This window comes from Chlorocebus sabaeus, chromosome 20 (genome assembly GCF_047675955.1).
Source record: "Chlorocebus sabaeus isolate Y175 chromosome 20, mChlSab1.0.hap1, whole genome shotgun sequence".
NCBI lineage: Eukaryota > Metazoa > Chordata > Mammalia > Primates > Cercopithecidae > Chlorocebus > Chlorocebus sabaeus.
The window spans coordinates 39,143,120-39,158,545 of NC_132923.1; the positions used below are offsets into that span (position 1 = coordinate 39,143,120).

The 15,426-nt window shown below is 34.8% G+C and overlaps 1 protein-coding gene across 3 annotated transcripts in view; it reads left to right on the top strand.

The window, feature by feature from the left end:
- Positions 1-15,426, top strand: part of DPYD (dihydropyrimidine dehydrogenase) — an 844,938-nt gene that overhangs the window by 472,303 nt on the left and 357,209 nt on the right. For all 3 annotated transcript variants that reach the window (XM_007977863.3, XM_007977867.3, XM_037982468.2), the window contains one exon: positions 11,182-11,346. In XM_007977863.3, coding sequence (XP_007976054.3) covers positions 11,182-11,346 — 165 coding nt within the window. The remainder of the gene's footprint in view (positions 1-11,181; positions 11,347-15,426) is intronic.

Sequence of the window (15,426 nt, forward strand, 5' to 3'; positions counted from 1 at the left end):
CCTCTATAGGGAAGTTTTAAGCTTTCCCTGTTTTCCAAAATTTCTATGATTGGAATCTCTAGAATAAAGTTGAAAGTAGACAGATTTAACAGGAGAAAGGGCATACAAATTTATCACCTTCATATACACGGAAGTCCCACAAAATATGAGACTCTAAGGAGGGCCAAATTGTAGAAGCCTAAATAACATTTTGAGCTACAGAATGAAGTAGGGGATTGGGGCTTCTGAGGGGAGGTGGCAGCACAAGCAATAGAAGGGTGAAAGGAGAAAATGAACTGCAAACAAAGGTTGTCTTATTATGCAGATGAATTCTCCTGGGTAGTAGCCTTAAGAATAGGTGAAAAGCCTAAGTGTGATCTTTTTTTTTTTTTTTTTTTTTTTTTGAGATGGAGTTTCATTTTTGTTGCCTAGGCTGGAGTGCAGTGGTGCAGTCTCAGCTCACGGCAACCTCCACCTCCCGGGCTCAGGAGAGGCGATTCTCCTGCCTCAACCTCCCGAGTAGCTGGGATTACCCGGCTGATTTTGTATTTTAGTAGAGATGAGATTTCTTCATGTTGGTCAGGCTGGTCTCCAACTCCCGAACTCGGGTGATCCACTGGCCTTAGCCTCCCAAAATGCTGGGATTACAGGCATGAGCCACCATGTCTCTTCTTTTGCAAGGAGTTAGTCTTCACTGGTTATGTAGATTCCAGGCAAGGACTTCATGACAATGACATTTCTTCAGGAGGGATTTCCTTTAGTCAGATAAAAGAAACTTCTGAGAAAGCCTTCCCCTGCACTTCAGGAGAGAAAGGATCAAGAGATGAGGGCTGGGAGAAGGCCAGAGACACCTTGGTTCTGAGGCTGTTACGTTAGTTCAAAGTACTCAGCTTATCAATGCACCATACTTTGGGGTATGGTTTTTGAGCCCCAAAGCCTCTAAATCATAAATTTGTGCCAAGGGTTTCAGATAGCAGTATCTCCAATCTGAGATGTTTCCAGGTTGTATGTTTTGTATTTGTGTAGATAAATGACTTTGAAATCCTCATCGGTGGTAGATTAGGGATCCACCAAGGGATCTGTAATCCCAAAGGATGATGTCATACAAGCTTATCATTTTGTTAGAGGAATGCCTGGAATCAATATTCTTTCTAAAACATCATTCAGAACCATATGTCAACAGAGGCAGTCATATTGAGGCAAAACATGCAATCTTAGAGTCATCAAATACTGTTAGCTTCAGATTTGTACATGTTTTTTTTTTTTCTGCTAATAACTTTGTTTTCATTTTTTACTATAAAAATTGCATACCTACAAAAAGTATATAGTTTAAAATATAATGAATACTTTTTTCTCATTTCACAGAATAAGAGAACATAAGATATTCCTGTACCTTTGATTCTATGTATACCTCCTCAATTATATTCCTTTTGCTTCTCTCGAAAGGTGACTATTTTAGATTTTATGATAATCCTCTTGCTTTTGCATATGTTTTACACATAATGTATTTCTAAACAGTGTACTGTTTAGTTTTGTTTATTTTTTTGCTTCATATAAACATAATCACACATTTATATTTTTACACAGCTTCCTTTTTTCTTGTTATTATTCATTATTTTGTTTTTTCATATCAATCCTAGTTGCAGAATTAGCATCAGTTCATTAATTTTCTCTACCATATACTATTTGCTCACCATTCCTTTTGTCGGAAGTGTCTTTATTTTATCTTTATCCTTGAGTTATAAGTCTACTAGGTATGCAATTCTCAGTTAACATTTCTTATTCATATGAAATATTCTACTCTCTTCTGGCTTTCATTGGTACTGCCAAGAAGTGAGCTTTCAATCTGCTTTTTATTTTTGGAGTAGTCTTTTTTACCTCTGGTTATTTTTTAATTCTTCCCTTTCTTATTGTTGCTTTATATACTACAAAGTATCTAGATATCAATTCTTTTAAAAACTTACTTTCCTTAGTTTGTTGGTGTCTGGAATCTGAGAATTGGTAGCCTTCATCAATTCTATTAAACTTCTGAAAATATCTTTGGAAATAGTGCCTCTCCCAGTTCTCTCCATTTGCTTCTTGTGAACTACAATTTGATTTTTCCTTTACTTTGTTAATCTGTTCTCCATCTCTCTTAATCTCTTGATCATGTTTTACATCACATTTGTTTGTGCTTTCAGGTAAACTTTCCCAGATATATCATCATATCATCCCCAAACTATTAGGTTTTAATTTTCCCTATTTTTTTTTTATTTCTAGAAATTCTATTTGGTCATATGTCACATCTTCATGATAAGCTTTTAGTTTCTCATTATTTATACATTCAAGTCTCTCTTGTATTTTTAAGCATATTAAAATTTTTATATTCTATATCTGATAATCCCATTATATACATTTTTTGGTAGATCTGATTTTGTAGCTTTCTCTTTGCACTGGCTCCCATCTATGATATCTTTTTTCTCATGTCATTAGTGGTTTCCTTCTCTTGTGGGCTCACATTCCTTGAAAATGTATTTATGGAAATTTATAAATATTTGAAGTAAAGTAAATTCTTCCAGAGAGGGTCTGAGATTGCTTTTACTAGTTATCTAAGGACACCATGACTAGGAACCACTTTTAAACCAAATTTTTAACCTCGCAGTTTAAATTTTGGCACTCACACAGGTTTTAGATTCTTAGAAGAGACTTATTTATCTCCTTGATTACTAAAGCTGAAACTGGCACATGCCCTGCCATTGCTCTCTAGTTATTTTCTAGTGAGAGCATGATTCTTTCTTGGTCCTATATTTATGTGGAGATTTCTATTCTACCTCACAACGTGCTCAGTCCCAGACTTTGTCTGCTATCTCAGGTGTTTGTAACTCAGTTTCTAGGCCACCAGGGATAGGCAAAAACCTTGAGGGTAAACACCACCCAATAGTTAGTTTGCCCTTGTGAATCTCTGCTTTGTGCTTATTTCTGATGTCTCAGAAATTTCCTTATTTTGATACCAGTACAGCTGTGCATCTTTTAGAAAAAAAAAAAAAATTCTATCCAGTAAGTTTATGTGTGTTATATTGCAAGGGATTTCTCTCAGTATCTTGTTAGCCATGTTGTAGAAATGGAAAACTCCTCTCGACTCTTTTAGATACTGCTTTCAATAGTAGTCATTTCATTTGCAGTCGATGGTAGAGTAGAGCCAGAGATTTACACAAGTTTTTTTAAAAGTAAAGATTTTAAAAAGTATTTATCACTTCCAGTGAAAATTCTGTTCTAATACTTGAAGATAATTAATAATTGTTAAAACTGACTCATGCTTACACCTTCACAGCTGCTATTCTGGGCCTTAAAAGATTTCTTCAAAGCATATCACATGATTACCTTATAAGCAGGCCAGCAGAAATTTCTAAGTTAATTACAGTTTGGCAGAGTGTATCCAAAACCTCTTATCTGAACAGTGAACCCAATAATTTAATCAGTCTGTCTGTTGATTAATCACGTTCTAATCCATCTGATATCAGCACTAAAAAAGCCCTTCATCTGTTTCTTGTAAAACTTATCTCTGTGAATGCACAGCTGCTGTGAGCTATTGGTATTAATAACTTGAATAGGAGACAGAACACAATGGATTCTCAAAGCCTGCAGAAAAAGTTTGAACTCCTTAAAACAGTCATTCAAGACTCTGCAATCTGACCCAACTCTATTTAATCCTCCCATCCTCATTTCCGGTTTATTTCCCAGCTTTAGCCGTGAGCTAGTTAAAATCAGTCACCTGAACTCTCACAACTTTTGTTTTGACTGTTTCTGAAGCTAGTAAGTTGGTGAATGAATAAACATTTATTTATCAAATACCACATGCCAGTCATGTGCCGTATTGCTTCATTTAATATCCTACATCTTCTCTGTGACAGAGTGATGGTTATCCGGATCGGCAGATGAGAAGGTCAAAAAACAAAACAAACCACTTTTAGTGTCTAGTTTACAAAATCATAAGCTCTTTGAAAAAGGGCAAGAGGAAAAACAAAAGGCTACATGATTTTATGAGCCAGTATTTTTATCAGTCAGACATGAATAAAATTCAGAAAATTAATCTCCATATTTCTACAGTATAAGACGCCACATGCTTTATATATGTGACACACTATCCAAGAGTGAGGAACATTTGGTGTTGGGTGAGCACTGGAGAAAATGTGAGTAAAACTCCTTCCTTGACATATAGCAGACATTCAGTCTAGTCAGTTTTCATTTATTATTCCCCTCTTTTAAGCCTAATAAGGTCATACATGTTTTCTTATTCATTTTAGAACAATGTGCTCTTCTTTGTTCCTCCTTTCCTACTTCTTCCACTGTCCTCCCCTCTTACATAGAATATCTATCATTCCGTCAGTTTAGCCTAGGCCGAGGCTGAGATCAAGTGCACCACACCATGCTATTTTGTGTTGACATCTTCAACACACTAACACATGATAATGAGAGATTCCCAGTGTAGTCTAAAACACTGGAGAATGTCAAAGCATTCTTAGAATTTTGATCTTGCAAGGTTTTGGGCCACAGGAATAGGAAATGGATCATCATGTTTGGTTCAAGACTATGGAGAGTTTTTATTTCACTAAATGATAATTATTTTGCCTGTCTGACCACCATTTTCCTAGATAATTATCCTTTGTCAGTGTCTGTATATTTTCTTCTAAAGTTTCTAAGGTGAATTTAAATCTACTGATCCTGGTGTCACAGATTCCTGTAATAATAGTTGCCCAGTTCTCAGTTACCCCATCATTGTTTACCTGAGCATCTGTGTGAATCCTAATTAAATTTATCCTGCCAGACATAGTTCATTAAACAAGGGATGACTGACTAATGCAACTTAAGCCCATTAGGGCCCTGTCACCAGGGGTTAAAATCTGGCCTAAGAGATTACAAGTTTGGAGGAGTGTCTTTCCCTACAACTTGTGAACTTGGGACTTGTCAGGAGAGTTATATTCTATCCTATGAACTGAGACAGAGGAAGCTCTCTGTAGAGAGACAGAAAGAAAAGTGAAGAAATAAGCCAACAGAAGCAGAGAGGAGACAAAGAATCATTCCTAGCTGAGGTATAGTTGCATATTTGTCTATGTTATGTGAAATTCTCCTTTTCCTTAAATAGACCACACCCCACTTTTTAAAAATGTAACTTATTCAAGTTGATTTGTTTTTCTTGCAACTGAAATAAGTTCTAATTATTATTATGTATATTAAATGTTAAGAGGTCACTAACAACATTATTATTATCCATATCACATAAGCACACCTGAGTTCCGTCTCATCTCTAATGCTTACTAGATATGCAACCATGGATAGGTCCTGATAATTTCAGAAGAGTGATATATGTGAAAGATTTGTGCTATACATGTCTAAAATACTATTATTTCTACAATGTCAGTGCTACAACTTCTCTGATAATTTATCTTTTATTTCTAGGATAATAGTGCTATTTTTGCTTATTGTGTTTTCCATGTAGATAGGTCTGAAGTTCCTGATAACAAAAGGGCAAATTCTGTCACTAATTCAGATACTGAGTACTATCTTTACATAAGATATTACAAGAGAAAAAAAAATGATTTATTGAGAACAAATACTCATCTTGCTGCTCACTTTGTCCCTCTGAGGAAACCAAGTAGAGATTATTCTGACCATTATAAAGTTTATTTTGGGGAGGAATCAAATATTAATATACGTAGTTCATGAAGAAAATAAAATGTTAGCGAGTTCTTTCATAGTAGCGCAATTGTTCTAGAAACTGGGCCACTCTTGAATTTTATTTCACTTTTTGCTATTCCCAGGGTAGCAGTATGTTAGATTTATAATGATGGAATCTGACTCTGTAACAAGATATTTGTTGTTAGACTTGTTTGCAGAGTGGTTTTCCTCTTTTGTGGAATAGTGTATGGTTATGTTGTACTTAGTAGGATTTTATGAGGAAAGTGATATGTTTTAGAAAACAGTTTGTCAGGAAGTACATTTAATTTTTGAACTCCTAATTTATAAAACCAAATAATTAAAATATTTTTGACAAAATATTTACAGCAGAATCTTGGAAGTTAAGGAAACAAAACAAATGTTTCTTCGATTTCAGTTACAGGTTTTCAGGTAAACTGATAAAACTTTATCAACAACTCATTGCAGTATACACTATACTCATACACTATACATTATACTACCACATAACTCATTGAACAGATTTCTCGTTCTACCACACTTCTGCAGTTCAAGAGTAAAGTTTCTTTATAATTATATATCATTAGTACTTTCAGAAAGGCCTCCTTGCTCTACCATTTCCTATTTCTCCCCCAGCATCTACCTACTCCAACAAGTAACTTCTATCATGAATTATTTTTAGTTGTTACCTTACTTATATTTATAGTTTTATCCTATCAGTATGTTTCACTAAACAATATATTGCTTTGTGTTGTGTGTCATATTCTATATATTTTTCTAGAATGTGCCCTTTTCATTCAACAAGATGTTTATAAAATTAATCCACTGTGGTATATGTAGCTATGATTCACTTTGCAAATTTTATTTCCTGTTTTCATCCAACTTTGCTTGACCCCATTCTTTTTCTAGCCTCTTATTCAGACATTTCTGCAAAGTTTTCTTTTTCTGTTCGTTGTGGCAATTGTGACTGTTTTAATTCAGTAGTAACCATGGAAACATCATAAGTTTTTACAATAAGAGAGGTCAAGTAAATGAACCTAAACAAATATGATTAGTCAGTTTACCATTTAAATCTCTTTTCTGATAGAGAAAAAATCACTATCATCACTTCAAATGTTAAAAGGTCACTAATACTTGATGTTATAATGGTAGTTATAATATTACATAAAGCTAAGATATTACCTAACGCTTCCTTTTCTATATACATCTGTTTTTAAAATATCTGAATATTGTTAATGCGCTGAAGATTAGAGCTATAGCAGTTTGTCTTTTTTATTATAGAGAATGAACTCTTATCTACTCTAACTATTCTTGAATATGTTTATGTTGTTGTATTAACTCCCTTAAGCAATGCTAATAAGACTTAGCCATTAAATATTAAAGCAAAATATTCTCTTATGAAATCATGCTCAAATTCTAGTCTTCCCAGGTCAAAAGCTTTAGTAAGTTATTGTCCAATTATTGAAACTCTAACTCTAGTTATATAACCAAAGATAATTGGTTATATCTGTGTTTTCATTCATCTTTCACTTAATTTAAAAATTCTAAAAGTCTCAAGTCAGTGGAGAAGGTTTTTGGCAAAACAATGGCAAACATGGCTGAATTTGGGAAAGAAAACCTAGAATAAAATTTATATTACCCATTTATTACTGGATGAATACATTGGAATTTTGCCACTTTAGTTGAATTTGGAAAATGTTGAATTTCTATCATGTTAACAAATGCCTTACAGATAGTTAACCCGTTCTACAACAGTAGGCATCTGTAATTTGAGAAGTTATAAAGGGCCTTTTACGTTTGGTTGAATTAAGGAATGAGAAAATTGACCTGTTTAAATAAACATTCTCTATTATAAATCAACACGAATGATTAAGCATTCTCTATCATAAAGTAGATAAATTTTCCTTTGATTTGGTTTATACTTCCTATTCATTATCTTGATTAAGGAGATCATTGATAACTCTCCTATGCTATATTTACAGTTTAACACCACATCATAGAAGAGAAAAATAAACCAGCTCTAACATTAATAAGAAACTTGCTCATAATACACAAAGAAAAATTTCTTAAAGGTAGAATTGTAGGTTTTGAGTTATTACTGAAGGGGGAAATGCTTAAGAAAGAAGCATTTTCTTGACAGTCCTCCAATTAAATATTGTCAACTTATAGATCCTTTTGGCTAATGTAAGATGTTGGCCTTGTGGTTATTAGTAGGGTTACTGTAAATAGCATATAGCATATATCTTAGAATTTCTGAACCATAAGGTTTTTTTCCTTATCAGTTATAGGTGAAATTTCCATTCTGTGTCTTTTATATTCTATGATATTTTAAACATTCCTACATATACTGTTAAGATGTGTTCTTAGCATACAGGACAAACATAAAAGACAACTGTAGTTGGACAGGCTCATTAGCTAGGAAATACCCTAGGTGGTCATGGATCAGGTTAAGAATTCACATCCACATGAACCAAAAAAGCCTGGGAGTTGGATTGTATCTGAATGGGGGCATTCTATTTAAATCCTAGAGATCAGCTATACCCAGCAGTTAAGGACTAGCAATCAGGAAGGTCTTAGAAGCTGCAGTGTGGTGAAGTTCAAGCCTGCTTTCTGTCAGCCAGTCGTCACAGTAGGCTGTGTGAGAAGGCCTATAGCAGTGGGTGGTTTGTATCACAGCACTTGGTTCAGGGATCTAGCCGTGGGAGGGGGTGTTCTGAGTTGTAGAAAAAGGGGTCCCTGAAGGATCAGAAGAAGCAAGCAAGAACCCCAATTCTAGAGAAATGGACTAGCAGGAAAAGATCTAAGCATAGTAATAAATCCTGAACTTTGAATAAAAGCCTATTTTTGCTATAAACACATACCTGAGCCTGGGAAATTCATGAAGAAAAATAAGTTTAACTGGCATATGGTTCTGCAGGCTCTAAAGGAAGCACAGCAGCATCTGCTAATGTGGAGGCCTCAGGAAGCTTCCAATCAAGGCAGAAGGTGAAGGTGAAGGGGGAGCAGTCAGATCATATGATAAATCAGGAGCAAGAGAAAGAGGGGAGAGGTGCTACACACTTTTAAAGGGCCAGGTCTTACAAGAACTCACTCATTTTCATGAGGACAGTACCAAGAGGATGACTGTAAACTATTTATGAGAAATTCTCCCCCATGATGCAATCAATCACCTCCACCAAGCCCCTTCTCCAACACTGAGGATTACATTTCAACATGAGATTTGGGTGGGGTACACATCCAAACTATATCAAAGCCTGGTCTATTCAGCAGCAGAATGCAGCCAGCAATAAATATCTTTGGTTCTCATACCTCAGGACAAGACTGATTCTAGTGCCTATGGTTTTAGTCTAGACTCATTCAAGATACAATACTTTAGCACCACTAAAGTCCAGGCTGGAAGCTGGGCATATAATAGTAAACAAAATATAGTTTCTTTCTTTACAAGTCTTATTCTGTAGTGGAAGGTACAGTCAGGAATATAGACAATCGCAATAAATGGTAGTAAGAGTGCCAATTGGGGAAGGTATGTATTGTTACGGTGGCATGAGTCAGAGCGTGTTACTAAGACTCAATGGAGTTGGACAGAAAAGAAAAACTCAAAGGAACTGAAGTCTAAGTGAAGACATGGAGAAGGATCAGGAGTAGGGATGCTGCTAACATGAGTCAGTTTTGTTGAATAAGCAGGAAGCACCTGCTTCCAGACCAATAAATTAAAAAATGGTCTTCAAAACCAGATGCCCCATTATTTGCCCACCAACACAGTACCAGGGCACTTGACTTGGTGAACTAAATACAGATTTCACTCCTCCTTGGCTAAGAAATCCTGTGTAGAGAACAACTTGTGGCCTAGGTTGGACTGACTTAGGTGAAGATCATTTAGAGTAGGGAGTAAAGTAGAGGAAAGGACGATCTCAAGGCTTAAAGGGTATGGCTCTTGAAAATTGGAACATAGAAGAAAACCAGCCTCATCTGAGTGAAACATTTCAAGAATTGTCTTCTCAGACCGTGAAAACACCGGAGTACCCACTGGATGAGCTTCACAGAGCCACCTGTAGGGAGGCAGAACATTAAGCATTTGCCAAGATGGAAATTGATGCACTAGGCTTGAGCTTACTGAAGTAACTCTATTTGTCATTTTACCCATTAAGATTGTGAAACATGGTTTCACAATAGCAAATCAAAGCAAACTGGAGATGTTACACACAATTACAATAGAAATGGAATGACTTAATTAGTAAAAAATTAACTGGCATAATTCCTATAAGTTAAAATGTACATATTTAAGGAGGCTTATTGTAACATTTATACCATTTATTTTACAATATACTAATTCGAATGTAAAAGTGAATGTAAATTACCAGAAATTAACATGCAATGTGAAGAAAAGTCCTTTTATCCTCTGCAACTGTAGCATTTGGCAGATTCAGGAATAAATAATCTTTTGTGGCAAGGGTATGCCTTATCAAACATATGCAGATCAGCACTAATTAATGCTAATTAAGGTTTCCTGTCTATCTAGTTGGAAAAACGTCCAAATGTTATGAAATCCAGTTAGTATGCCTATTACGCTAATTGTTTTATATGGGGTGGTTCTTAATTAAAATATGTAAATTGACCTTAATTGCTATATACTAATGGGGGTTCATGTTATCTTACTAAAAGTGACAAGATGGTGAGGAGGGGTACTTAAATGACTAATTCTGATAAATCCTTAACGAAATGACCTTTACTCAAAATTAATTTTAATTGGAAGTTGGCAAAAGAAACATTTTCCTTCTTTGTTTCTTTTTAGGTTTAAGTAATGGAAGAATGTTATTCTTCTTTGTTAATACAGCTTTAGAAGCAGTTGTGGATTGTTAATTACACTTAACAAGCAAGTTAATTTTACTGTTTACTGTTTATAGGTATCAGGAAGTTATTGATATACTCATTTCAGTCTTGAAGAAAGTGACTTTCTTCTCATTGAATGTGAATATATAGTTATAATCCTATAAGTAATTTGACCTAGCCAGTTTGTTAAAATATGTGTTAATGGTTGATGAGCCAGTAATACTAATATGTATTCCTTCACTTATTTATATTGGAATTACTTTGTTTAGGAAAAAAACAAAGTTTTTACTAACATTAATTCTTATTGGAGTTAAACTGTGATTGGAGATACCTAGACTAAATAGACAGAAATGATAAACTTTTGCATTTTACCTATCATGTTTTTATTATTTAATCACAAACAAGTTAACGTGTGTATGCCCTAAATCAGTGTTAATGAATATAAATATTTTTATTTTTGCACTATTCTAAACCTAGAATTACAAGAAGTAATTTAGCTAAAGCTAACAAATACTTTATTTTACCTTTTTTATTTGCAAGTAGTTTATGTTCAATTCTAATTTAATGTATATTAAAAATTCCTCTGCAAAAATGTGAGAAGAGACTTCATAAAATATTGTCATGTGGAAATGAGCAGATAATAAAGATTATAGCTTTTCTTTGTCGAAAGGAGACTCAGTATCTTTACTCTTTCATCAGGACATCGTGACAAATGTTTCCCCCAGAATCATCCGGGGAACCACCTCTGGCCCTATGTATGGCCCTGGACAAAGCTCCTTTCTGAATATCGAGCTCATCAGCGAGAAAACGGCTGCATATTGGTGTCAAAGTGTCACTGAACTAAAGGCTGACTTTCCAGACAACGTAAGTGTGATTTAACATCTAAAACAAGAGAATTGGCATAAGTTGGTGAATGTTTATTTAAACATCCAATTCATAGGCTTATAAATATTAATGTGTATATTTTATTAAAGAATCTGCCAGTTGCTTTGCTGATGCATAGAAAGATAAAAAAGAAAGAAAAGCTCAAGAACTCATAAAAATCCACACAATGTGAAGCTTTGTTATAAATGGGTGCCATGTAAGATGGAAGAAGTATCTACATAAGCAGAAGGAAGAGAAATGAAATACTCATTTTATTGAGTTGGTTTTCGCTGTATGTGGCTGGTATTTATGAAGGTGATGACCTTGGGAAGAAATTGCAGACTATAAATCATTTTAAATATGAACCTGAGTTAGAAGCAGCATATCTTCCTATGAAGTTTATATTTTTTCAGTGGGAAATAATTCACAAAATAATTTTAGCATTCCTATACTAAATGAGTCAACTATCTTTTATAAAATCTTTTTTTTTCTTTTAAAGAACCATGCATAAATATTGCAGTAAAATCAGGCTTAAATATAATAGATAATATTTTCTCTTCAATAGTCTGGTTAGGGTTATCCTTAATGTCATTCATTTATAGTCCCTCTCCCTCCCACCTGCCTCTCCCACTTCCTATTTTTTTCCTACTCCCTCTCCCTCTTTCTCTCTCTCTTCCTTCCTCCCTTTTCCCCTCCCTCTTCCTCAATTCTCTGTCTCTTTCAAATACACACAACTTATATCTCTTTCTTTCATTCTTTCTTTCAATGAACTGGTAGTGAATGGAGGTTGAGATTTGAGGCAATACGTGTGTTTATGTCATCGAAAATATTTTTCTACCTACATATGTCTTTCAAAGGCAAAAACAACACTCAAGTATACTAATGATATTTTTTAAAATCTATTGAAACTGGTGAATGTTTGTCTACAAACTGATAAATTGCAAATTCTTACAAAGGAATATAGAATCACACGATTGCCTTGCCCATCAAGTTTTTTTTTCTGTTTTACACAGCTCTAATTATTTCAAAATTATCTCTTAATTTGAAATAAAATACATGCACATAGAACAAATATAATTTATCTTCCTCAAGACAGTCGTTTAGATGTGAAGGGAACTATCAAGACGCATCTAAAATCTCTAGTTTCTGCTTATTAGGAATCTTTCCCTTCCTGAACTTGTTGTGAAAATTATCCCTGTTTTCACATTATATAACACTCTATATAAGAGGTATGCTGGGCTATTTGTTTGTTAAAGGACCTACATCTTTTGGGAGGCAGTTCTCAGAATGATAAGGACAAAAAAAAAGGTCAACTATAAAAAGAAATAATATGTTTGTAAACCTGATGTACAGTATTAAATACTCTGCCAGGTACTGAACATGCAACATAATAGTAATGGTAATAATATATTATGAGCACTCATATAGCACTCACTCTGTGCTAGGCACTGTTATAAAAGTTTTATTTATTTTAAACTCATTTGATCTTTTTGAACAACCTTATGAGATAGGTAGTATTATTGTCTCTATTTCACTGATGAGGAAACTGAGGCACACAGAGATTAAGTACCATGTCCATCATTACACACCTAATATATGGTGAAGCTAGAATTTGAACTTGAAATTTGTTTTTACCATCCATGCTTCTGTCTGATAACAGTGTCCTCTGGTCCAGTGCATTTGCCTATGTTATCTTTAAATATTGAGTATTACTTTTTTTTTTTTAACTAGAGATTGGGTACACCCCCAACTCTGTAGTCCAGGCCAGAGTACATTGGCACCATCATGGCTCACTGCAGCCTCCAGCTCCTAGGTTCAAGTGATCCTCCCGCCTCAGCCTCCCAGGGCCTACAGGTGCCTGCCACCATGCCCAGCTAATTGTTTAATTTTTTGTAGAGATGAAGTCTCGCTGTGTTGCCCAGGCTGGTCTTGAACTCCTGAACTCAAGCAGTCCTCCTACCTCAGCCTCCCAAAGTGCTGGGATTACAGGTGTAAGCCACTGTTCCCAGTCTAGTATTACATTTTAATGCCTCATGAGAATGGTATGAAATATAATTTCCCAAATACTGATTCAATAGTATCTAGGTAAGCTAATGTGTCTGAAAAACAATATTTTCCTGGAAAATAACTCCTACCAATGGATTGTCTTAACTTCATGTGATACTTTTTCTCTTTTTTGGGTAGGAGTAAGTTGTAATAATGACCACCAAGAAATGACAGTAAGTGGACAAGAAAACTGAGATGAAACCCTTGTTTTGTGATTCTACAGTCAAGTAGAAAGAAGAGATGTAGTTAATATTCTTTTCAATTTCCCTGGTGATAATTTTCTTCTCTTACAATGCTTTTTCTTGAGAAAACAATGCATACTTTTCTTGTTTCTGATTCTTTCCCTATTTAGATTATACACATTTTTCTTTTTCTGTATTCCTAGAACTAATTTCTAGCATTTTTACTCCTCATATTGAAGTTAACATTTTAAATACAATTAAAATGGCATTCCCGTTTGAACCCTTAGAAATATGTGTGTGTACCTAGATATTGTCATGCTGAGAGTAGACAGTCCCCCGCTGTTTTGGAATTATTCTGATGCGTTTGCCCAATGAGCTGAATGAAAGAAGGTGACCCTTCATTTTCCAAGTTTAATTATCACTCTTGCTGGAGTTTTTTCACATCATTCTCGACTGCATGGCTGCCACCTTTAATGACAGGGACTGGACAATTCAACCCACTGTGGCAGCTTCTAAGCAAAAGCTAACTTTTCTGATAAAAAGAATTGTGCTGGGTGTGGATATAGGTCAGCTAATATCACTAGCTAATGTCTCTGTTTTCAGAGGGTGAGCACCAGTTGACCATAAACCAGAGGAGACAACTGATGAACTTCTTGAATGTAAAGGCAGAGAGACCTCTGAAATATATTGTGAGGGCTCATCTCTGAATTGTCACAGTTATACCAAAGCCTACATTCACACTAGACTTCTGCTTGGCTTTCAAGGTTTCCTTTTATTTATCTGTGAATTAAATTTGGCACATTGATCATTGTAGTGACAATTTATTACTGACTAAGAGCTTTTTGTTCCTAAGTTGAGATTCTGTAATGCTTGTTATTAAATGTACAGAATAACTAGGGCTTGCAGAAGTCAATTTTAAGTGAATCCTTTTATTCTCAATGCAAAATCTTTATGAATCATATATTTCAGGCTGAGGAAAAAAATTTTTAACAAAAAATACATGCTACACTTTGAATGCACCGAATTAGGAAGCAAAGACTGAATTTTCTTTTATCATTTGTGGCAGCTAAAGTAGGAAGCAAAAGGTAGGGCTTCAGCAGTGAATCAGCTAGTGAAGATAGAAAAGGAAATGATGGCTTTGTTAGAGAAATTAATAAGGAAGAACAATTGATATGTAAATATACATCTATTACAATACACCTCATTTCTGTAGAAAACACTTTCTCAGTTAATTACTGAGAGATCAGCATTGTACATATTAGGTTCAAAGTGACTCCAAAGAAGTTGATCTACATCAGCACTCCTGAAGGTGCTTAACTGACAAATAGCCTCTAAATATTGAGTACTTAACATTTTATGTGTACCACGGACTCCTTAGGCACTCTGGTGAAGCTTAGGAGCCTCTTTCCAGAATATTTTTGAAGGCATAAAACAAAATTCATAGGCTTACAAAGGATTCTCACTATCTCCCTTAAAATATACAATATAGCTATATATATGTATACACATATATATATATATATTTTTTTTTTAGGGCACTAAGTAACAATCTAGTGGTGGGTCTAATAACTACTAAAATTTTGATGTTGTGGTGAGTATAAGTACTTGAGATTTCTGCAGCAACTCTACTGTGATTTTCTGTGACTTCTTTTGATGCAAAGTGACAGATATCAATAGTGCCACTATGGTTTATTGCATTTGTTATCTTAAAAACATCAGACAATTGGCTGGATGTGGTGGCTCACGCCTGTAATCCCAGCACTTTGGGAGGCCAAGGCAGGCAGATCACCTGAGGTCAGGAGTTTGTGACCAGCCTGACCAACATGGTGAAATCCCGTCTCTACTGAAAAGA